General features: G+C 51.9%; 1 protein-coding gene across 3 annotated transcripts in view; it reads left to right on the top strand.

Annotated features, from left to right (window-relative positions):
* Positions 1-1,442: 1,442 nt before the first annotated feature.
* The window catches only part of LOC119977639 (anoctamin-1-like), a 103,286-nt gene continuing 79,136 nt past the window's right edge, over positions 1,443-25,592 (top strand). For all 3 annotated transcript variants that reach the window (XM_038818792.1, XM_038818793.1, XM_038818791.1), the window contains exons 1-2: positions 1,443-1,847; positions 11,100-11,264. In XM_038818792.1, coding sequence (XP_038674720.1) covers positions 1,554-1,847; positions 11,100-11,264 — 459 coding nt within the window. In that variant the 5' untranslated portion in view covers positions 1,443-1,553. The remainder of the gene's footprint in view (positions 1,848-11,099; positions 11,265-25,592) is intronic.

The raw sequence follows: 25,592 nt of genomic DNA, 5'->3' as shown, positions 1-25,592 counted from the left end.
TGCATTCTACCCTGTGCAAACTTGAGGTTATCCAAAGCTCTGCTGCCTGTGTTCCGACTTGCACCAAGCACTGTTCCATCCTCACCCCTGTGCTTCCTGACCAACATTGACTCCTAGTTAAGCAAATCCTCAATCTTAAAATTTTCATTCTTGTTTTCAAATCCCTCCATTGCCTTGCCTCCAGCCTCACAACCCTCTGAGATGTCTGCACTCTTCCAATTGCATTCACCTGGGCATCTTCCATTTCAATCGCTCCATCATTAATAGTTATGCCTTCAGCGGCAAGGGACACAAACTCTGGAACTTCCCTCCCCCCCCCCCCCCCCCCACCCCCCCCCCCCCCCCCCCACCCCGAACTTCTCGGCCGGTCTCCCTTGCTTTCCACTTTCTTTAAAACCTACCTCTTTGGCAACGGTTTTGGTCGTCTACCCTAATATCTCCTAACTTGGTTTCATATTTTGTTTGCTGATTCTTCTGTTAAAAGTGCCTTGAAATGTTTAATTACATTAAAGGTGACATAAAAAAGTAAATTGCTGCAGACCGTGACAGCATTGTGGCAGGCCAATAATAGTTTTTACTTCAAACATTTTTGCTCATGGAGGTGACACAACCAGAGCCACTGATTGATGGGGGGTCTTTTTGCCTGAATTTTGAGATTGAACTGTGGAATTGTGATGTTTAATTGTGAAAACTGTAAATAATTGGCTTCTTATTGTGGTTAGCTGTCCTTCTAAGGCACTTGGTCAAATATATGAGGCAGGATTCTGCCGTAATCGCGGGCCAGGCCACCATGGGGGCAGCTCCCAGGGCCAGATCCCCCCGTGCATCCCCCCCCCCCCCCCCCCCCCCAAGAACCCTGGAGGCCGCCCGCGCCGCCAAGTCCCGCCGGTAAGGGACCTACTCCAATTTACGCAGGCGAGACTTCGGCCCATCGCGGACCAGAGAATTTGGGCAGCCCTGGGGCCCATTGAGTCGCGTCGGACCCCGCCATTCTCTGAGGCAGGCGGTGCGATTCACGCCAGGCCGATTTTTGGGGGGCCAGAGAATTTGGAGGACGGCAGGGCGGGATTCACGCCGACCCCCGGCGATTCTCCGACCCGGCGGGGGGTCAGAGAATCCCCTCATGATCTTTGAAGCCTATTCTGCACAGCAAAATTGTACAATCATACAGTAGGATAGCTGACAGGAAGGTAGTACAGGACGAGCGAGCAAATATGTAGAACTCCGAGGACTTCATAATGCTGAAGATTTGGGGGGAGACGTTGGCAACGTGGCGTCAATAATAGTTATTACCCAAACCGTCCTTGCTCAGGAAGGTTTCAAAATTCTCCCGCCTGATTTCTCTGCTCTGCCCATCAGTTAAAGCCAAGCCTTTAAATTAGGCAAGATCAGATCAAATCTGCGCATGTGCGTCTCTCTCAAATATGCACAGTGAGCAGAGTGCAGGTGCCAGTCTTTTAGCTTCTGCCTGGGGCTCACATTCTCATCGTTCCTGTTGCTGCTTATACCTGGTTGAGATTTAACATCCGAAAGAGGGAGCATCCAGACGGGCAATGGGCAGTGAAAAGGAGCTGCAGGTGATTGACTATGTGCTGGTGTGTGAGAAGAACACTGTCCAGCCTTACTCCAGACAGACACTGGACTTTCTGAGGGAGGTGAAAGGGGCTGGGCTCACACTGGATCCCGACCCTGACAGACAACAGGCGGAGACGCTGCGGAACGGCGAGATGGAGCACGATGACAACAAACCCAAGGAACAAAATCAAATCATTAAAATCTACGCTCCGTTTGAGGTACTGAGCCAAGCGGCGGAGAAAATGAGATTGAAGATGCCTTTGGATGTGCAGGTATTATGAAAACCACTGCTGAATTTAAGTTTGTAAAGATTCCGTGCTGCATCCGGGCGACCAGCCCCTTAGAACTATAGCATCTACACAGAAACACCTATATCTCAGAAAGACCCTAGTTATTGATTAGAATTTATGATCCCTTCGTTTCGTGAAAAAGGTGTGTTGTTTACACAAGTCCTTTATAACGTGCATTCTTGGACTTTACACCCGTGCCAGGAGGAAACAGTCATAATGTCATTGAGTTTTACTGCACAAAAACAGGTTCTTTGGTCCATAGTGTCAGCGCCTGCCATCAAGCACCTATCTATTCGAATCCCATTTTCCAGCACTTGGTCCGTGCACTATGGTGTTTCAAGTGGTTCTCGAAATGCTTCTTAAATGTTGGGAGTTCCTACCTCTACCACCCTGTCAGGCAGAGTTCCAAATTCCCACCACCCTCTGGGTGAATCCATGTCCCCTGGTTATTGACCCCCTCAACCAAGAGGAGAACTTTCTTCCTATCTACCCTATCTGTGTCCTTCATAATTTTGTACACCTCAACCAAGTCCTCCCTGGGCTTTCTCTGCTGGACAGAGCCCAACCAGCCTCTCTTCATGGCTGAACCGTACTAGCCCAGAAAACATCCTGGAGAATCTCCTCTGCACCCTCTCTAGTGCAAACACATTGTGGTGTCCTTGGAAGAATGTATGATATTTTAGCAACATTCAGTCATCGTGGATTTTCTTTCCAAGGAGCATCCTGTATAAAGTGCACTTTGTAAAGACTGGTAGGGTTGGTTTTATCAAAAAAATTCAAATTTCAAGTTTAAAAAAAGCTTTTTAACGTCTGCAATCCCATTGTTTATATTGCCTCTCTAAATCTTGTTCGTCAGAGGTTGTTTTGTGTTCTCCTGCACCAATTGACATAGAATAAACATTTCAACCTTTAGCTTCCTGCGAAAGAGAAATGTTAAAAATAAATAACATTTTGAAAAGCAAATCTAAAAAGTCTAAAATACAATAATACCATTTTGCAAGTGTATCAACTACAGAAGATTAATTGTATTTTAGTATCTGATAAAGTTTCACAAGTAACTTCAAGTATGAGTCTAACAGTGAGTGTTCTTGGCAAGCTATTTGATAATAGCAGGCATCACAACTGAGCTCAATCTTGTCTCTAACCAAGAACCACTTTCAGCAAGGCTTGTTGGACACCAAGGATCAGAAACACTGGTACTTTTCTTCCTCCGACTCAGTGATAACTGAGTGCAACTTTCTTCTGTGCTGGTGCAGGAATGTGCTTGACAATGCCCCATCCCTATTCCCTGGTAACCAAATCCAATGGTATTTCCACATATATAGGGAGGCAGTGGTGCAATGGTATTGACTTTGGGTTGTTAGTCAGAGACCCAGGGTAATGTACTGGCGACCAAGATTTGAATCCCACCACGGCCGATGGTGGAATTCTTGATTATCATAAAAACCCATCTGGTTCACTAATGTCCTTTAGGGAAGGAAATCTGACATCCTCACCTGGTCTGGCCTACATGTGATTTCAGATCTGTAGTGATGTGGTTAACTCTTAAATGCCCTCTGAAGTGACCTAGCAAGCCTCTCAGTTGTATATCAAACAGCTAAAACGTCTCAAAGGAATGAAATTGGTCTATGCAGTGAATGTGACAACAGAAACCCCCGTTGACCTTGCAAAGTTCTCCTTCCTGACACATGGGAGCTTCTGCAATTATTAGGAGAGCTGTCTCACAAACTAGTCAAGGAACGTCTTAACATAGTCATACCAATGAAATCATAGCTTACAGACAATGTCCCAGGCACCACCATCACCATCCCTGGATATGCACTCCTCCACAGTCAGGACTGACCCAGCAGAAATGGCGGTGGCACAGTGGTATGTGGCTAGGAGGAGTTGCTCTGGAATTCCTCAATATCAACTCTGTCCACATTAAATCAAACATGGATAAGGAAATCTCCTGTTGATTACCAAATTGCCTCAGCTGATAAATTGGTATTCCTCCATGTTGAACATCATTTGTGTTCAATGGTGGCAAAGGTGCAGAATGTACTCTCGGTGAGGGACTTTAATGCCCAGTATTACGATCTCAGATCAGACCTCTGTGGTGATATGATCTGCATACTCGTTTGCCATTGGGCCAGAACGTCGGCTTACCATTGGCCCTGGTCGGTCATGTGCCTCTCGACCGATTGGCCGAGAGGCTGAGTTAACCACGCCTCTATTAACGAGGTATAAATGCTCAGATGCCTGACGATCGTCCCTTTCCACTGTAGACGATCGCAGAGCTGTGTTCTAGTCAATTAAAGCCAGACTTTGGTAAATCACTCGCCTCGCGTACAATCAATGGTACATCAATTTAATTGACTACGACTTTGAAGATGGAGTTCCGCATCAAGCCTGAATGCCTCCGCATCAGCCCGCAAACTCCGAACTCTGCAGAACTTTTCCAACTCTGGCTGACTTGCCTCGAAGGGTTCCTAGCATCTACAACCACCCCCCCCCCCTCCCCCCCACCGGGGCACAGATGCTGCACGTCCTGCACTCCAGCGTGGGTATTGACGCTTACGTAATAATCAAAGAGGAAACGGATTATGATGACGTTATACAAAAGCTAAAAGGACAATTCATCAAACCGATCAACAGGGTATTCGCTCGACATCTGCTGGCCACCAGAAAACAGGTCCCCGGTGAGTCTCTAGACCAATACGCCCGGGCCCTCTATGCCCTGGGGAGAGGTTGCGCCTGTGTAGCGGTGTCCGCTACAGAGCACATGGAGCTACTCATCAGAGACGCTTACGTGGCTGGGATGCTGTCTCCCGTGATCCGCCAGCGGATGCTGGAAAGAGACAAACTCAGTTTAACTGAGACGCTGACTCTCTCCGCCTCCTTGGAGGTCGCAGATCTAAGCGCTCGCACCTATGACCCTGGCCAGGCCGCCTCCTGGCACGCTTCCCACCCGCCACCCGCCGCTCCCGGCCTCCCTCAGGCTTGTGCCGCGGGGCGCCCCGATAAATCCGCGGGGCCCCGCTGCTACTTTTACGGGTACGCTAAACACCCTCGCTCGCGCTGCCCAGCCCGCTCCGCCCTCTGTAAGAGCTGCGGGAAGAAGGGCCACTACTCCACGGTCTGCCAGGCCAAAACGCTGGCTGCGGCGCTTCTGGAAGCTGCACAGCACTCTCCCCCCCGCCCCCAGGCCTCTGCGAACGGCCTGTATGCCTCTCTCTCTCCCCCAGGGCCCCTCCAGCCGCTCCCGACTCGCGCCTCGCGGGCCGACAAGCGCACCTCCCCGGCCCCTCCAGGCCTCTGCCGGCCTGCCCCGCACGTTTCTCCCCGCCGCCCCTGGGCCCCGGCGCCCGACCGGCTCGCCACTCCGGGCCCTCCCAGTCCGTGCCTGCCGCAGCGCGACTCTGCTCCCCCCGCCCCCAGCCCCCGCACCCGGCCTGCGCGCCTTACCTCCTCCCGCAGCTGATGCACCTACCTCACCTCCTGGTGCCGGCCTGCGCGTCCCCACAGCTGATGCACCTAACCGGTGGCCTGGAGCCGGCCTGCACGTCCCCACAGCTGATGCACCTAACCGGCATCCTGGAGCCGGCCTGTGCGTCCCCACAGCTGATGCACCTAACCGGCGTCCTGGAGCCGGCCTGCGCGTCCCCACAGCTGATGCACCCGGCTCGCCTCCTGGAGCCGGCCTGCGCGTCCCCACAGCTGATGCACCTAACCGGCATCCTGGAGCCGGCCTGTGCGTCCCCACAGCTGATGCACCTAACCGGCGTCCTGGAGCCGGCCTGCGCGTCCCCACAGCTGATGCACCTAACCGGCATCCTGGAGCCGGCCTGCGCGTCCCCACAGCTGATGCACCCGGCTCGCCTCCTGGAGCCGGCCTGCGCGTCCCCACAGCTGATGCACCCGGCTCGCCTCCTGGAGCCGGCCTGCGCGCCTCACCTAATCAGCTCGCAGCGCCGGCAACGCTAGCTCTGCCACCAGCGGCCACGTGGGCTTCCTGGGCGCCGCCATCTTGGTGTGCCGACCCCACGTGCGGGTCCTGGGCGCCGCCATTTTGGGGCCCCAACCCCACGTGCGGATACTGGGCGCCGCCATCTTGGGGAACAGACCTCACATGTGGTTCCTGGCCACCGACTTCCAGGTCTGCCACGCAAGGTCCCTCCAGCATCGAATCGGACGGCGACGACGGATTTTCTCCACGGCTCGCGGCCGTTCAACTCGACCAGTCTCGTCCACGCACGCTCGCCAAAACGACTACGCTGATCCACCTCAACGGCCACAAGACGGTCTGCCTGCTGGACTCCGGGAGCACGGAAAGCTTCGTTCACCCTGACACGGTAAGACGCTGCGCGCTCCCTGTCCATCCCGTAACACGCAAAATCGGTTTAGCCTCAGGTTCGCACTCCGTCCACATCACCGGGTGCTGCATCGCGGACCTCACGGTCCAAGGGAAGGTTTTTAAAAATTATAAATTCCTTGTCCTCCCTGACCTTTGCGCACCGGCACTCCTAGGACTGGACTTCCAGTGCAACCTGCAGAGCTTGACCTTTCAATTCGGCGGCCCTATACCCCCCCTCACTGTCTGCAGCCTCGTGTCCCTCAAAGTGGACCCTCCCTCCCTGTTTGCTAACCTCACCCCCGATTGCAAACCCGTCGCCACACGGAGCAGACGGTACAGCGCCCAGGGCCGATCCTTCATCAGGTCCGAGGTCCAGAGGTTGCTGACGGAAGGGGTCATCGAGGCCAGCAACTGCCCCTGGCGAGCCCAAGTGCTGGTGGTCCGGACGGGGGAGAAAAACCGGATGGTCATCGATTATAGCCAAACCATCAATCGGTTTACGCAACTGGACGCGTATCCTCTTCCCCGTATTTCTACCATGGTAAACGAGATCGCGACATACAAGGTCTTCTCCACTGTGGACCTTAAGTCCGCTTACCACCAGCTCCCCATCCGCGCGAGTGACCGACTGTACACCGCGTTCGAGGCTGACGGGCGCCTCTACCACTTCCTTAGGGTTCCGTTTGGTGTCACAAATGGGGTCTCGGTCTTCCAACGGGAGATGGACCGAATGGTCGACAAGTACGGATTACGGGCTACCTTCCCGTATCTTGATAATGTCACCATCTGCGGCCACGACCAGCAGGACCATGACGCCAACCTCCAGAAATTCCTCCAAACCGCAAAACTCCTTAACCTCACGTACAATAAGGATAAATGCGTGTTTAGCACCGACCGCCTATCCATCCTCGGCTACGTAGTGCGTAACGGAGTGATAGGCCCCGACCCCGAACGCATGTGCACCCTGATGGAACTCCCTCTCCCCAATAACCCCAAATCCCTCAAACGCTGCCTGGGGTTTTTCGCATACTACGCCCAATGGGTTCCCAACTACGCGGACAAGGCCCGTCCCCTCATGCAAACCACGACCTTCCCGCCGTCGACGGAGGCCTGCCAGGCCTTTAGCCACATCAAAGCGAACATCGCAAAGGCCACGATGCGCGCCATCGACGAGGCCCTCCCCTTCCAGGTCGAGAGCGACGCATCAGAAGTAGCTCTGGCGGCCACCCTGAACCAAGCGGGCAGACCCGTGGACTTCTTCTCCAGAACTCTCCAGGCTTCCGAACTCCGCCATCCCTCTGTGGAAAAGGAAGCCCAGGCCATAGTCGAAGCCATGCGACATTGGAGGCACTATTTGGCCGGCAGGAGGTTTACCCTCCTCACAGACCAACGGTCAGTAGCCTTCATGTTTGATAATGCACAAAGGGGCAAGATCAAAAATGACAAGATTTTACGGTGGCGGATCAAGTTGTCCACGTACAACTATGATATCTTGTATCGTCCTGGGAAGCTCAATGAGCCCTGTCCCGCGGTACCTGCGCCAGCGCGCAGATAGACCGCCTCCGCTCCCTCCACGCAGGCCTCTGCCATCCAGGGCTGACCTGCCTACACCACTTCATTAAGGCCCGCAACCTGCCCTACTCCATCGAGGAAGTCAGGTCAGTAACCCGTGACTGCCACATCTGCGCCGAGTGCAAACCGCACTTCTACCGCCCCGAGCGCGCACACCTGATCAAAGCATCCTGCCCTTTTGAACGTCTTAGCATTGACTTCAAGGGGTCCCTTCAGTCTAACAACCGCAACATTTACTTCCTGGCGGTTATTGACGAACACTCCCGCTTCCCCTTCGCCATTCCCTGTCCTGACATGACCACATCGACCGTCATTAAGGCCCTACTCTCCATCTTCTCACTGTTCGGCTACCCCGCGTATATACACAGCGATCGGGGGTCCTCATTTATGAGCGACGAGCTGCGTCAATTCCTGCTCGACAGGGGCATCGCCTCTAGCAGGACGACCAGCTATAACCCTCGGGGTAACGGACAGGTCGAGCGGGAGAATGGTACCATCTGGAAGACCATACTACTGGCCCTCCGGTCCAGAAATCTCCCTATTTCCCGATGGCAAGAAGTGATCCCCAATGCCCTACATTCTATCCGCTCACTCCTCTGTACTGCAACTAATCAGACACCTCATGAGCGTCTTCTTGTTTTCCCCAGGAAGTCGTCCTCCGGATCTCCTCTCCCGACGTGGCTGGTCACCCCCGGACCCATCTTGCTCCGGAAGCATGTGCGGGTGCACAAGTCCGACCCGTTGGTGGAGCATGTCCAATTACTCCACGCTAACCCGCAGTACGAGTATGTGGAGTACCCCGACGGTCGGCAGGACACGGTCTCCCTCCGGGACCTGGCACCCGCCGGCGTGCGCCCCCCTCACCACAGACCCCCCCTCCCCTTTTTCACCCCAGCACCCCACTCAGCTTCCCCATCCCTCATCCATGGCGTCTCCGCGGCCAGCTCAGGTGACGGAGACTACTCGAAATCTATCGCTCCCGGACTCCAGGACATCAGCAGGACCATCAGCCGATCCGACGACAACTCCTCCACTGCGGCGCTCGGCCAGGACGTCAAGGACCACCAAAAGACTGATCGAATCCTTCTAGAGTTCTACAGTCCCATGGACTTTCTTTTTGTAAATATCGTTATGTCTGGGCCAGTGGGAAGCCCCCAAATTCGATAAGGGTACGGAGAGAAAATTATTTTCCCGACGGCTACTCATATCACCAGTTCTCCCCCCACCCCCCCCCCCCCCCCCACCCTGGGTCTCGTTCACACACCCCCCCCCGCCTTCCTTCTCCGTAAGGGGTGAATGTGGTGATATGATCTGCATACTCGTCTGCCATTGGGCCAGAACGTCGGCTTACCATTGGCCCTGGTCAGTCATGTGCCTCTCGACCGATTGGCCGAGAGGCTGAGTTAACCACGCCTCTATTAATGAGGTATAAATGCTCAGACGCCTGACGATCGTCCCTTTCCACTGTAGACGATCGCAGAGCTGTGTTCTAGTCAATTAAAGCCAGACTTTGGTAAATCACTCGCCTCGCGTACAATCGATGGTACATCAACCTCTCCAAACTCCCTGCCTCTCTGCCTTTCTGGGCTCCACCCAGCCACGACCTCAGCTCCCTAAGCTAAAAACACAAATGATCTCTGCAGGCTGCAAAAGCACATTTACTCCCCAGAGACCTCCCCAGTAAAACCACAGTCCATTAACCTGGACTGAAAAACACATTCCATCGTCAATATGAAAAATTGCCAGAGTATGTCCTGTGTGCAAAAAGCAAGACAAATCCAACCCAGCCAATTGCCGCCCCACCAGTCTACTCTCAAACATCAGCTCAGCCGCAATAGCTGCTCAGTTTGGGCTCGGCCAGGGTCACTCAGCTTTTGCCTTATTCCAGCCTTGGTTCAAACACGAAAAAAAGAGCTGAACTCCAAAAGCGAGGTGAGAGTGACTACCCTCGATATCAGGGAAGCATTTAGTCAAGTGTGGCATCAAGGAACCCTAGACAAAATGGAGTCAGTGGGAATCAGGGGGAAAACTCTCCGCTGATTGAAGTCATACCTGGCACAAAGGAAGATGGTGGTGGTTGTTGGGGCTCAATCCTCTCAGTTCCAGGACATCACTGCAGGAGTTCCTCAGGACAGTATCCTAGACACAACCATCTTCAGCTGGTGCATCAATGACCTTTTTCTCCATAATCAGGTCGGAAGTGCAAATATTCACTGATGGTAGCACAATGTTCAGAACCATTCATGACTCTTCAGCTAAGGAAGCAGTCCATGTCCAAATGCAGCAAGACCTGGCTGGCAAGTTGTAAGTAACATTCACACCATGCAAGTGCCAGGCAATGACCATATCCAACAAGAGAGAATCTAACCAATGCCCCGTGACATTCAATTACATTAGTACTGAGGAATCCCCCACTATCAGCATCCTGGAGGTTACCATTTACCAGGAAAAACTGGACTAGCCATATAAATACTGTGGCTACCAGGACAAGGTCAAACACTAGGAATACTCTTCACTTGCCTGGGTGAGTGCATCTCTAACAACACTCAAGAAGCTCAACACCATCCAGGACAAAGCAACCCACTTGACTGGCACCCCTTCCACAAACGTTCACTCCCTCCACCACTGATGCACAGTAGTAGCAGTGTGTACCGTCTGAAAAATGTACTGCAGAAACTCACCAAGGCTCCTTAGGAATCATCTTCAAACCCACAACCTCTACCATCTAGATTGTGGGAGGATGAGGGCAGCAGGTACGTGGGAACACCACCACGTGGCAGTTCTCAATCAAACCACTCACCATCTGGACTTGAAAACATATTGTCCTTCCTTCACTGTCACTGGAACAAAATCCTGGAACTCCCTCCCTATCAGCACTGTGTGTGGACCTATATCACATGGAGTACAGCAGTCCAAGATGGTATTTCACCACCACCTTCTCGAGCAATTAGGGATGAACAATAAATGCCCACATCCATAAATACATTAAAAAAAGACTGTCTGCAGGTGTTGAGGTACAACTTAAAGCAACATCCACCTGTTAGCCCGATGCACCTAATGTTTAACGTTTCAATATTGTGGGTCTGAGAGCTGGTTAAGGTAAGTTCATGTGCCAGGTAATACTGGAACTCAGAGGTTTGAGGTAACAATAATAACCAATTTAATCTCTAGATCATTCTTTCCACACCTAGCCCCGTAATTGGTATCAGAATCCTTGCAGATGTACTTGTAACAATTACAAAATGAAATATTTTCAGACAAATTATAGATATTCAAAATTGCAAGTTCATTTTTGTGTGCTTACATATTTGTTTTGGCAATTTCAGATTGCTGACACTCCAACAACTGGCCTGTCGTATGTATTAAATTATCTTCACACTGACAACGAAGAAAACTACTTCAGTGCACCTTATAAACATGATAAACAAACACTATTTAAAGGAATTGAGAACAAAATTACCTTTTTCCGTCCTGCCGTGAGATCTCTAATTGTAAGTTGTAATTCTTGGTGTGATAGGCATTGTTTTCATTCATACTCTTCTGTTTATACAGCAATGGTTTGTTATAAATTTTTTTAAAGAAAAAATTTTATTGAGGCATTTATAATTTTAACATTTTAACATTCTAATCAACAGAGCGGTCTGACACACGCAAAAAACCCCCAGTAGCATACCCAACTCCCCCCCCCCCCCCCCACCCTAACTCCTAGCTACCCATATATTAGATTCTTATTCTTAACTGCCATGCCCCCCCCCCACCCCCCACCCCCACCCTGCTGACAGTCAGTTTTCCTTTAAGAAGTCGATGAACGGCTGCCACCTCTGAGCGAACCCCTATATTGAACCCCTGAAGGTGAACTTAATCTTCTCTAGCCTGAGAAACCCTGCCATGTCACTGACCCACATCCCCGACTTTGGAGGCTCCGAGTCCCTCCATCCCAACAAAATATGTCTCCAGGCCACAGGGAGGCAAAGGCCAAAACGCCAAAATCTGTCTCCCGAGCCACCACCCCAGCTGAGACCTCACCTGTGTCATCCCTGAGTATATATCCCTGAATGGCCTCCCTCACCTGCTTGCGCATCTCCTCCTCCACTAACAGCCCCACATCCAACCTCCATTTTGGCCCCTGGGCCTTTTCTTTGTTGACTTGCAGGTCCACCCAGTGCGGGGCGTGGTCTGACACCACAATTGTTGAATGTTCAGCATCCACCACTTCAGCCAGCAGCGTTTGGTCCAACACAAAGAAGTCCATCTGGGAATGCAACTTGTGCACATGGGAGTAGAATGAAAACTCCTTGGCCTCCCAAATCTCCACAGATCCGCCCCTCCATGCACTCCATAAACCCCCGCAGCTCCTTTGCCATAGCTGATATCTTCCCAGACCTGGAACTCGACCGATCCAGCCTCGGATCCAGGACCGTGTTGAAATCTCCTCCCATAATCAGTCGATCTGAATCCAGGTCCGGGATCTTCTCCAGCACCCGTCTAACAAACTCAGCATCATCCCAGTTTGGGGTATATATATTTACCAATACCACAGCCATTCCCTCCAGTTTCCCACTAACCATAACAAATTTACCCCCCCCCGTGTCCGCCTCTATCTTCCCCACCTCGAACACCATCCGCGTATTGACCAGGATTGCCACCCCCATCGTTTTAAAGTCTAATCCCGAATGGAACATCTGCCCAACCCATCCCTTCCTTAACCTAATCTAATCCCCCACCTTCAGATGTGTCTCCTGCACATGGCCACGTCCGCCTTCAGTTGCCTCAAGTGCGCAAACACACGGGCCCTTTTGATTGGCCCATTCAGTCCCCGAACGTTCCACGTGACCGGCCTGGTCAGGGTCCCCCCCCCCTCCCGATCAAGCATAACCTCCCTAGGCCAGTCTGTGGCCCATATCCCGCACCTCCCCTAGCCCGCTCCTCCATATTTATACGGCTCCCTGGGGGCGGAGCTAGCCGGCAGGGGCTTACCAGCAAACCTGTAATACAGGTATTGTCATACATCCCCTAATGCTCGCACACTCATATATACAGTGGTAGAGATCACTACAAGCGGGAGCTGCCAAATGTGCGACCACTCACTCCATGGTCACCACCGGAAGTCCTTGTTTTATAATATTTTTGGCCTTGTTGTGCCGACGCAGAATATTTGTAGAGTCTGCTGAGATCGTGAAAATTTAAACTTTGTTAAGAAACATCTTACAATGGCTTCCTTGCCATGATGTCCAAAAGAGAGAAAGCAAGTTCATCAGACATTGCATCATTTGCTGTTATGATGTATTGTGTCTTATTAGCATATCACATAATTAATTGCTTATGCTACATCTGTTCCCAAATCTCTGATTCTCCCTGTTATTCTACATCTCCCACCAAGTCTCTGACTTGAATTTATTTTTAATAGGGACAACCACTGTGGTAATATCACTAGTCTACCCAAATCTCAGCTCTTTAGGAGGAGATTGGGAATGTAAGTCCTGCAGGTGATATCACAGGCTCTGATAAGCAGGAGGAGAATTAATAAACAAATCAGGTTCACCAGTCTGGTAGTCGTCTGGAATGGTAGATGAATGCAACATCTTTGCTCTGTTCGATTTACCAGATGACTGATTTGACTGTGTCAAAAGTTGCTTCTGTTTGAGTATTAGTGCACACCTCTTCTGTGTCACTGTACTATTGTCTGTTTGGATGGGGTAGAATCATGGATCTGTCTGGTCAATCATTTGTCCATAATGAGCTTGGTCTCAATTCCAAACTGGCTGTTCTGGCTGGAGGTCTGGCAGGTTGCGAATTTTTCGATGTTTGCCATAGTTCCACATCTGGTTGGAATGATAATTATCCTCTTTCTCCCTCACCTTGTCCAAGTTGTCATCTTGTACTTGCAGTATGATTGTGTGCGGGATAGTTGGGAGTTTAGTCCTCAGTCTTCTCTCCATGAGGAATTCACACGGGACTAACCCATTGTTCATAGTACTGTCTACGAATGGGATTCTGTGTCATGAATGCTCGCCATCCTTTGATGGTGACATGGTGCCATGTTGGCACAGTGGTTAGCATGGCTGTCTCACAGGATCAGGGACCCACGTTCAATTCCGGCCTTGGATGACTGTCTGTGTGGAGTTTACACATTCTCCCTGTGTCTGCGTGGGTTTCCTCCAGGTGCACCAGTTTCCTCCCACAGTCCAAAGATGTGCAAGTTAGGTGGATTGGCCAGGGTTACAGGAATGGGGCGGGAGAGTGAGTTAGGTAGAGTGCTCTTTTGGAGGGTGGATGTGGACTCGAAGGGCTGAATGGCCTCCTTATGCACTGTAGGGATTCTTTGGAATCTATGGATGCATTACGCTCTGACCTAAACACATTCTTGATTAGATTTTTGCGTATTGCTGATTTTATTGAGTTGCTGAGTTGTTGCTGGTTGCTGTTGATGCAAAGCTTTCTACCTCTTCAACAAGAACTACAGCACCTAGTTCAAACCTTGCCACTGGGACAAAGCCTCTACTCTGGTCTGCTGTTTTCTGGGAACATATTTTGGCTTTGTATCAAACCTACACCATCCACAGTCTGAATCATACTTGTGGAACACTTTTGCTGACTGCTTCGAATTTAAGAGTGACGCTAAAGGTTTGTACTCTATCTTGAAGTGGAGACCAAGAATATAATCTGCAAAATTTTATCAAGGTCCTCCGGCAGCTAATACTTTTTTCTCTACCACTGCATATCCCAGTTCAGTCTGTCATTGAACAGGATGCATAGTCAACTAGTTTATGCTTTCCATTCATCTGTATCTGAAAGAGTAGGATCTCCCAATCCTGTTTGTGGATGGTGTACTAATCAAGCGGACTGCTTTGTTCTGCATGATGTCATGTTTCTTCAGTGTTGTTGGAGCTGCACTCATCCAGGCAAGTTGAGAGTAATTCATCACACTCTGACTTGTGCCTTGCAGATGGTGGGCAGGTTTTGGGAGTCAGGAGTGAGTTACTTACCGCATAATTCCTAGTCTCTGACCTGCTCTTCCTGCCACACTATTTATATGGCTCATTCAGTTCAGTTTCTGGTCAATATTAACCCTCAGGATGTTGATCGTGACAGTGGGGGTGGGGGGTGTTTAGCAATGGTACTACTAGTGAATGTCAAGGGGTGATGGTTAGATTCTTCTTTTTTGGAGATCGTCATTGCCTGGCACTTTTACTGTGGCACAAATGCTACTTGCCACTTTTCCAGTCACACCTGGAGGTTGTTCAGGCCTTTCTGCATTTGCACATGGACTGCTTCAGTAACTGAGGAGTTGTGAATGATGCTGGGCATTGTACAATCATCAGCGAACTTTTAAAGTTTTAACCTTATGCCGAACGGTATTCTACTGAAATAAAATCTCCCAAACGCTGTAATGAAAGTTGTGAACAACTTAGACATGTCATAGAGGGATAGTTGCCACAAAACACTATTTGTATTTAGCTTGGTGAAAATTGAACGCTTTCCAAATTTTGCTAAGCTCTCATTCATAAATGACATAGAATGAACTTCAGGTTTGATTGCTTTGTTCAGCTGCGTAAGATCTATGCCAGTGATTTTCAAAATGGGTCACCGTATAGTGGAGGATGGGTCGCCAAAAGGTCACCAAAATGATCCCCAAATATCGCCTGATCATGTTTACCATTTTCTCTCCAGGTAAATTCTCACTGCAGTACAGTGTATGACCGCGCAAGGCTGATGCAGAAGTCGGTGCCATGGACTTCCTTGCCTCTCTGGGCCAGAATATAGTTGGGCAATTTGGAGTCAGAGACCTGTAAAATTCTCTTGGGTGCTATTTCCTGCTACTGTGTTCAGCGTCAGAATCTATATTATTTCTTGACTTCAGTGTGTCACGAACAAACCCCGTGCGTCTTTTATCATCCTCTCAGTTAAGCTGGACCTACAGCTTCCTCCAGCCCTACAAGCTCCTCTGTCCATTCGTTCCACTTCCAAATTGTCTCTCCATACCAGGGCTCTTGTCCTTCAAGGATGCTTCGTTTTTTCATCATGTTCCCTGCCACTATCCACCCCCTCTTCTCAGGTACTCGTCCCCAAGCATCCGTCTCTGTCGTGTGGTACATGGACTCCATCAGCTGAATCTTTTTCCTCCACAGCAAGGACTTTTACATCTACCTTTATTGGGAGTTGAATTGTTCGCCTAAGATGGCTGGTAAAATGCTGTATGTGTATGGAATGGAATGTGTCTGCACATTTTGCATATTTGCCAGCTGAGCTGTGCCCAGCATTGTTTTTTTCTAGCATGCTTTCAGTCTGTTACATAATTACCTGGAAATGGTACTGACAGGCGTCCACTGACATTCTGTCTGATCGTGTTTTTCGTTCAGCAGTTAGGACTCCTGTTTCTGAAGTTGAAGTTTCCTAATTTCCTATCCAAGGTCGTGTTAGGTTTTGAATGGTGAACACAACGTTGTTAAAACTGCAATACTGAGCCTGTTAATTGTTCCAGCGCTGGCACGCAATGTTCCAAATGCTAACAATGGGTGTGAAAAAATAAAACAATCAAATAATCCTGAGTTACACCCCTTCGCAATGTATCAGGGTAGAGCTGTTGTTTAAGGTAAAACAGCAGCTCAATTTACAAATTTATGTTCAATAATACAGAAGTGGCAACAATGAGTGTGACTTTTTAAAAGTCATTATGGAGAATCTTTTGTGAATGTGGCGTGGTAGTCGGCCATTCAGTAAACAGGGGTTGATCGAAAAAAGGTTGAGAAACAATGATGTATGCAAATTCTGAAAGATCTGGTGCGTGTTGGCACTGAGACCAGCTTGTTGGCTCTGTCACAGGTGAACTAACCTCTCACTTCAACATGGAGTTAATTCCCTTATTTACTGTTGGTAAGAGTGGCTAAGGAACCTTTCTGGGTATAAATAGATACACTGGCTTTGTTTCAGGATGTGGTGCGATATGCTATGCTGTCTTCAGCTTTCCTAGTCCTGTCACCAGCCGTGGAAACGCCCCTCTGACATTTATAGGCTGGTCTACTCGGCTTTCCAGTTCCTCTGTTCTGCAAGTCAGATGCAAGTTAGTACAGAGTGAACAGCTCTGGTTCAGAACCAGATATAAGCTTGCAGTGATTTTTCTCTTTCTCTATGTTGAAGGGTTAGAGTCATAGATGTTTACAGCATGGAAACACCCTTCGGCCCAGCTTGTCCATGCTGCCCAGTTTAACTGTCTAACTGCTTTTTAAAGGAAAAAATAACTGCCTCTGGCAGCTCATTCCAGGTGCTCACCACTCTCTGTGTGAAGACATTTCCCCTCTGGTCTCTTTTGTATCTCTCCCCTCTCATCTTAAACCTATGCCCTCTAGTTCTAGACTCCTCTACCTTTGGGAAAAGATGTTGACTATCTACCTTATCTATGCTCCTCATTATTTTATAGACCTCTGTAAGATCACCCCTAAGCCTTCTACGCTCCAGGGAAAAAAAGTCCCAGCCTATCCAGCCACTCCTTATAACTCAGGCCAAGTCCTGGTAGCATCCTCGTAAATCTCTTCTGTACTCTTTCTAGCTTAACAATTTCCTTCCTATAATACGGTGGCCAGAACTGAACACAGTATTCCATGTGTGGTCTCACCAATGTCTTGTACAACTTCAACAAGATGTCCCAACTCCTGCATTCAACATGCTGACGAATAAAACCCAGCATGCTAAATGCCTTTTTCACCACCCTGTCCACCTGCGTCTCCACCTTCAAGGAGTTATGAACCTGTACTCCTAAATCTCTTTGTTCTGTAACTCTCCCCAACCCCCTGCCATTAACTGAGTAGGTCCTGCCCTGATTTAATCTACCAAAATGCATCACCTCACATTTATCCAAATTAAACTCCATCTGCGATGCATCGACACACTGGCCCAATTGTTCAAGTACCTGTTGCAATCTTACACAATCTTACACAACCTTCTTAACTATCCACTATGCCATCAATCTTGGTGTTATCTGCAAACTTACTAACCATGCCTCCTACATTCTCATCCAAATCATTAATATATGTAACAAATAACAATGGACCCAGCACCGATCCCTGAGGCACACCACTGTTCACAGTCATCCAGTTTGAAAAACAACCCTCCACAACCATCCTTTGGCTTCGGTCATCAAGCCAATTTTGTATCCCATTGGCTACCTCACCTCGGATTCCGTTGACTCAGTTGTCCTATGACGGTGAGTTCTGAAGCCCCTGGCCAATGTAGTTTTTGCATGATGGCTGAAGAGAACGTTTCTCCAAACACGGCTCAGCATCAGGAAGAACTAAAATTGCTGCACTTGTGTCTAACTTAAACTGTGTCTTGTCTCCCTCTGCTAGGGTATCAGCATTCCTTAATACCCCAGACACCACCATCACCATTCCTGGGCATGTCCTGTCTCACCGACAGGATAGAACCAGCAGAGGTGGCGGCACAGTGGTATACAGTCAGGAGAGAGTTGCCCTCGGAGTTGGCGGGGGTGGGGGGATGTCCTGTGGTGGGCGGAGGTGGAGGGGGGGGGGGGGGGGGGGGGGGGATGTCCTGTGATGGGCCGGAGTGGGTAAGTACTACAGATACCCAGAAGCTAGAAGCTGTTTTAATTCTTTCTGAGTATCTATTGATGTAACACAGTTGGAACCATCTGAAGTTTGTTACCCATTGAAAGTTTGACCTTCCCAGGCCTTTGCTGTGCAATCCTTAAATGGGAACTTCCACTGGGGAGCTGAAGTATAGTGTTCTATGACACACCTTTGGGGTAACCCCAGTTATACTGCTCTGGAGCTTGGAGGTTACGAGCCATATATAGTACAGCTGTATAGGTTCTGGTAAATCCGTGGAGGAAAGTAATTTTATGGTACAGTACTATTCTTTTTACATCTGAATATTTCTCATCATTGTTATCTTACTCACTGTGACCAGTATTTTATTCATTATCTGATCTTTTATATCTTCAATTTCTGTGTAGGTTTGCAAACAGTGGTCTACTCACCACATATATTTGTGAGACAATTCATAGCATCAGCTATTCGATGGACCTTGCTATTCCTAAAGAGACACAATTTTCAAATTCTGCCATTAGCATTACCTCTCTAAGGTTTTCAAAATCTTGCTCAGCAATTGTAGTATTATATAACCGCTGAAATATCGGCTGAAATTTTCCAGCCTCTCCATGATGGGTCTCAACGCGGCAAATGCGGCAAGCCAGCCAAAAGTCTGTTGACTTTGGTGGCACCAGGAAATTCTGCCATTGATTTCCTTTTCTCTAGCAAATCCCACAAAAAGTTTGATTCTGTTTCTTCTTTAAATTCTGAAGTTTTTGCATGTAAACTTCCTGAACTAACTCATATGCATTCAGAACAGCATTCTTCATGATATCATAATGACTAGATTACATATCTGAAAGAGACAAATATACTGTTAACCCTTTCTTCATGAATGCGCTTTCCAAGGCAACCATCCAATTTTCCTATGGTCATTGTACCTCTGCAATTCTCAAAGAACACAAAATACATTTCAATTCGTTCCTCACTGAATTTGAGCACTGGGAGAATATTCCTTGCCAAATCAAAACAAGGAGTTAAATCTGAATCATTATCATGCTTATCTACCATTCACTGATTTCTCGCTCCAGTTCACATTTTCCATCTTCTGCCTCTCATTGTAATTCAAGGGTTTCCTTCTCTTTTGCTCTTTGGAGTTCTAATTCCCCGTGACTGCATGGGTTTCCTCCGGGTGACCCGGTTTCCTCCCACAGTCAAACAGGTCAGGTGGATTGGCTACACTAAATTGCCCCTTAGTGTCCAATGGTTAGGTGGGATTGCAGGGATAGGGTGGGGGAATGAGCCTAGTTAGGGAGGGTCAGTGCAGACCCAAAGGGCCGAATGGCCTCCTTCTGCACTGTGGTGAATCTATGGGCGCGATTCTCCGAGGCCGCACTGGTTGCGAGTATCGCTGGCCGCGCCAGTTTTCTACGCGACGCCAGTCCGACGCACTCCCGCGATTCTCCCAAGAGGCGAAATCGGTCCCGTCGGGGTCCGTGTGGCGCAAGCTGGAGAATCGCCCGAGACACCCAAAATGGCGATTCTCCGGTACCCCCGCTATTTTCCAGCCCGGATGGGCCGAAGTCCCGAAGGCGTGACCCCAGTTCACGCCGTCGCCGTTCACACCTGCTATATACAGTCGTCAGCCAGTCGTGCTGGCTGACGCTGAGCACAGAGGTGGGTGAGCGGACTGTCCCAGAGTCTGCGCAGACTGGGGAAGGCTTCCCCGAGAACGCTGCGGCGAACGGGGGGGGGGAGTGAGTGAGTGAGTGGAGGTGGGAGGGGAGAGGGAGGGAGTGAGTGAAGGTGGGAGGGGGAGAGGGAGCGAGTTAGTGGAGGTGGGAGGGGAGTGGGAGGGAGTGGAGGGGGTCGTCCATCCGTGGACGCCACATGTCAGCCACCTTGCCATGGCAGGATGGTGACGAGGACACGCCCGCAGGTTGTCATGTGGCTGATGGGCAGAGCCGACTGGCACACTGGTGAGGAGGACGGTGCTAACTGACCGTCGGACACAGACAGTGACCAGGGGTTAGGCTGGCCGCGTGTCAGCAGCGCAACCAGGCCACCGGGGCACACAGGTATCCCATGGCAGCCGGCTGCCGAGGTGTCGAAGAACCTCCGTGTAACATATCATTTATTTGCCCCCCACCACCCTTCTGCAGGTCACCATGTATGCCAACCAGACAGCGATGTTCACCGCAGTGGTTGGAGCCGCTGCACTGCAGTTGGCCATCCAGCAGTGTCGACAGCGACATCCCACAGTGGATGCAGATGCAGGGGCTGTGCTGCAGCAGAGGGCATGGCCGCGGAGTGGCCGGTCGTCACCGCGCAGGCCACAGGCACTCATGGCCGGTATGTTCAGGGGGCTGCCGAGGGGAACATTGACCCCCAAATGGTGAGGAAGGCACAGGATGCGGGCACTGATATCGAAGTGCATGGGGGGGGAGGAGGAGCCACTGATGGTGGAGCCAGGGCGCCACAAGCGACCATCAAAGCCTAGGGTGTACCGTGACCGAATGTCGTTCGAGGTCCTACTGGACATCACATGCAGGAGGAGACTACGGTTCAGCAGGGAGACGGTTGCACATATCTGCCACCTCGTGGCAAACCTCGCACCACGAGGACATGCAATACCGGTATCCGTCAAGGTGACGGTGGCCCTAAACTTCTACGCTACCGGTTCCTTCCAGGCTCCGAGCGGGGACCTATCTGGGATATCACAGGTTCATCCAGGACATGACCGACGCCCAGTTCACCATCACGGACCGTTACATTACATTCCCCGAGGACCGAGCACATCAGGAAGCACGAGCGCATGGATTCGCCAAGGATACCGATGGTCCAGGGAGTGATCGATGGTGTTCACATCCCCATGCGCCCGCCTGCAGGCAACAGGGAAGTGTTCACTAACAGGAAGAGGACATACTCCATGAACATCCAGGTGGTCTGCGACCCCCACATGAGGATCATGCAAGTGTGCGCAAGGTTCCCCGGGGGTGTGCATGACGCCTACATTCGTGCGCAGTCGTTCAACCCCGCAATGTCCGAGGGACCCCCCCCCCCCCCCCCTCCAGGCTGAGGGGCTGGTTGCTGGGCGACAGGGGTTATCCTTTGAGGTCATGGCTGATGACGCCGATACGGAGGCCTCAGACCAATGCGGAGACCCGATACAACGAGGCCCATGCAGCAACCAGGGCTGTGGTGGAGCAGTGCTTCGGACTGCTGAAGATGCGATTCAGGTGCCTGGACCTCTCCGGAGGGACCCTGCAGTATCGGCCCGACAGAGTCGGTCGCATTGCTGTGGTATGCTGTGCGCTGCACAACATTGCTATGCAGAGGGGCGATGCCCTGGTGGAGGAGTCAGAGGGAGAAGCCGATGGCAGTGGTGCTAACGCTAACAAAGAGGAGGAGGATGAGGAGGAGGATGAGGATGAGGATGAGGAAGAGGATGAGGTGGAGGATGAGGTGGAGGATGAGGATGAGGAGGAGGATGAGGATGAGGAGGAGGATGAGGATGAGGAGGAGGAGGATGAGGATGAGGAGGAGGAGGTGGAGGAGGATGGCATGCAGCAGGGTGGGGCGTTGGGTGCAGGACACAGACACGACCCGGGTGCTGGTAATGTCCAGGAGGCTGCATGACGGCACCGGCGAGGACAGCGGGCATGCGACATGTTGGTGGCCGCAACCGCATGGGAGGGGCTCGCTGAACACTACCACTTGCATCGGCAGTCGTGCACACGGACACCACACAGCCCCCCCCCCCCACCACCACCACACCCCCTCCACCCCCGCGTACACGGCTCCAATTCCACATCACCTGACCATTATTGCACTTCGGTATGGTACGACATTGATGGCTGTGTCAGCGGGTGTGATCAGTGCCATGTTGAATGGTGACAGCCCGCTCTGCGATGAACTGTGAGCTCAGGTTCGTTAGACAAAGTCTGACTCATGGCAATAGCTGAACCATCCATCTCGGTGGTCACTGCGTTCGTCACGGACACTCGATCACGTGCCCGTGTGGGGTAGCTGGCGTCGAAGTGCCGAGGACTACGGTGTCCGACTGTGGGAGGGGGGTGGGGGGGGAAGGACTGCACACCCGGCACCGACGTTGAACTGCTTGTCAACCCCAGTGACACTCAGTCACCATCAGGAGCCCCGTGGCACCGGACATAGCACAGTCTTACAAGTTAGGTGCAACAGTGAGTTTAATAGTGAACGTTACATACAGATGTCCTAGCCCCTACAACTAAACTGTGCCCTGCAACTGTGCCAACTTACTATGTGTGCAACTTCCTTGCCTTACGGGCCCTACCACTACGGCTAGGTTTATCCCCAGATGGTACAGCGGGAGTGGAGGCGGACTGCTGAGAATCACGCCCTGCGACATGGCTCCCCGTCGGTATTCGTTTCCTGGGGCGACCCGGCCTCGATGGGCCAGGCTGCTCGGCGGCGTGCTGGATGACTTGGTGCCACCCTGCTCTGCCCGCTGCCCACCAGATGCGCCAGGGACGGAACGGGGGGAGGCCGAGTGTTCAGGGACGCACTGTGATGAAGTTCATGGGGCGGGCCCCAGAACCTCCTCCTCCATCGGGGAGCCCGGTGGCATCCGGGCCGCACTGTGGGACGGAGGTGCGATCGGAGACGTGCCCCGTCATCCCACCGACACCTGGCGCTGCCAGTCCTGGAGGCCTGCAACGGTATCGACCAGGGTCCGAACGATCGCAGAGACGGAGTCCAGGGAGTGAGACATTCCCGCCAGGGACTGTGCGACCTCAACCTGTGAGTGCGTGATGCCATCCAGCACGTGCGTCAGGCGGTTGATGCTCTCCCCGACTGACTGCTGGGACTGTGCCGTGGCCTGTTGGGACTGGGCCATGGCCCGGTGAGACTCGGCCAGGGCCCGGAGCGTGGCGGCGATGTCGTTTTTGCTCTGGCGCATGGCTGCCTGTGAGACGGCAGCCCTCTCCTGGGCCATGGATGACACGTGCACGTGAAGCCCGACGCCTTGCAGAACCTGACCAATGACCAAAACCGTTTCACCCATTGCCTCGACCGCGGACGCCACCCGTGCGGTGTCGGCCTTGGTGGCTGCGATGAGCGTCACCACTTCCTGCTCCTGGACGCGGATGGACGTCTCCAACTGCGTCTGCAGCTGCTGGAAGATGGCCCTCATCCCGTTATTGTGTCCCTGGGATTCCACATGCATCGGGTTTCCGGGTGGGTCAAGTACATCCAGGAACCCGGGAACCGTCTGGGCGGCAGCTGGATGCTGGGCCTGGGCTGCCCTCCGACCTTCCAGCCCCTCAGCTGCTCCGACCTCCACCTGCTGTACCGGCTCGGCTGTGTGGTGCACACCAGACCGTGACCCAGGAGCCTCATCACTTATTTGCCCAATCGAGGTGAGTGTCTCTGCGATGGTGGATGGTGTGGGAGATAGCAGAGCCGCAAGCTCTAGGTCCTCGTCCGTTAGTAAGTCCGGTGTGTCCTGGTCCCACTCATGGCCCGGCGCAGGGCGCACGCGGCCCATGTATTGTTCCACACCGGGTGACTCCGTCCTGTCCCTGTCACTGTCGTGGCTCATGGCCCGACCTTCAGGCAACGCACAGCCATGACTATCATCACTGTCCGTCCTGTGGCCCTCAGTATTGTCTCTGTCCGTCCTCTGTGCGACCCCTTCCAGACTTTGGAATGAGAGGATGGCCCTCCTGGCCGACCTCCTGCCACCCTCTGGCGTGCGACCCTGGGTGCGGGTGACGTTGCGGATGGTCGGCGCTGTGTTGGCCGAGACTGTCCCGGACGTTCGGTGGCTGCCCCTGGGGAACAGAATGATACGGGGTTTGTTAGACACGCTCGGCTGGGTGTACGGTGGTCCAGTGGGCAGAGTGTGAGGGGTGAGAGGATGGGTGGTCCAGTGGGCAGAGTGTGAGGGGAGAGAGGATGGGCTGGGGGGGGGGGGGGGGGGGGGAGCATGCAAGGTTGTCTCGCTTCTGCGCCTCCAACCTCACATTGCGCGACCTCCCGGGTGGCGGATCCCCCAGCGAGGTCCAATGCCCTCTGTTCGTAAACGGTTAGGGGGTGCAGCACAGGCGAACCCCCTCCGGATCTCATACGCTCGCTGTTGTTGTGAGCTGTCTTGGCGGGGGGGGGGGCATGGATACAGCATCACAATTAGGCGGGTATCGTCAGGGCATTGAGATATAGGCTACGTTAATGTTGGGGGAAAGTTGGAGCCAAACCATGGCATCTCTCCAGGGGGTCACAGTGCTCATGTGGGTCGGGTACAACGTTGTTCACCCCCCCTCCACTCACCCTCGCCCCCCCTCCCCCTCGTGTCCGGGGGGGGGGGGCGGTTGATGAGGGACATGGGGGATTGTTGGTTGTGACCCGGGGGCACCGTTCTGGCACTTACCCTGGCAGCCCTGGTGAGGTCGTGGAGCTTCTCCCTGCACTGCTCCCCGGACCGAGGGGTCTGACCCACAGCACTCACTGCGGTGCCAACCTCACTCCAGGCGCGTCTCACTGTGCTAGACGGCTGGCGTGCCCACATCTTGGGCAGAGGGTGGCCCTACGTAGCTCCACCTCATCGAGGAGGGCGTCCAGATCTATCCCGGAACCTCGGGGTGGCTCTTCGGGGCTCGGCCATCTCTCCTCCTTCTTCTGCTGCCGGGTCCTTCCGTACGCAGAACGTGCCCTTTAAGACGCGGTGCGGCGCCATTCGGGCGTCACGCGCTGACGACGCGGATTTCGCGCCACGCACCCCCGTGTTCCTCGCGGCCCCGCTCCTAGCCCATTTCCGGGGCCAGAATTAATCGCGATCGGGGCCTTTTCACGCCGTCATGAAACTCGACGGAGTTCACTACGGCGAGGTCACTCCGGCGCGGCCTCGGAGAATCACGCCCTATGGTTCTATTCTATGATTCATTTCCAGTTATTTCATTTGTAGTTGAATTGTAGTTAACTCAAGCTGAGTGCTATCTGGATTACTTTTTCTTCCTCAAGTTCAAGATTCTGGTATTGAACCAGTACTTTAAAAATCTCTGCAAGTTCTAATTTTCACTCTATTTCTCATTTTTCTACCAGAGCATTCAAATTAGCCTTTGTTAACTCTTGTAAGATATTCATGGTCAGGTCGCCCCTTTCGTGAAATGCTTCAACAACGGACATAACCATGTTAACATTTCAGTGAATGCAGCAAATGTAACTGTGAAATCTTGTCCAGTTCAAATCGAGAAAATTCCAGTCTGCTCATTCCCAACCTTTGTATTTTATCCT

This window comes from Scyliorhinus canicula, chromosome 14 (assembly GCF_902713615.1).
Source record: "Scyliorhinus canicula chromosome 14, sScyCan1.1, whole genome shotgun sequence".
Lineage (NCBI taxonomy): Eukaryota > Metazoa > Chordata > Chondrichthyes > Carcharhiniformes > Scyliorhinidae > Scyliorhinus > Scyliorhinus canicula.
Note: the sequence above shows the minus strand (reverse complement) of the source record. Positions and strands in the feature narration are given on the sequence as shown.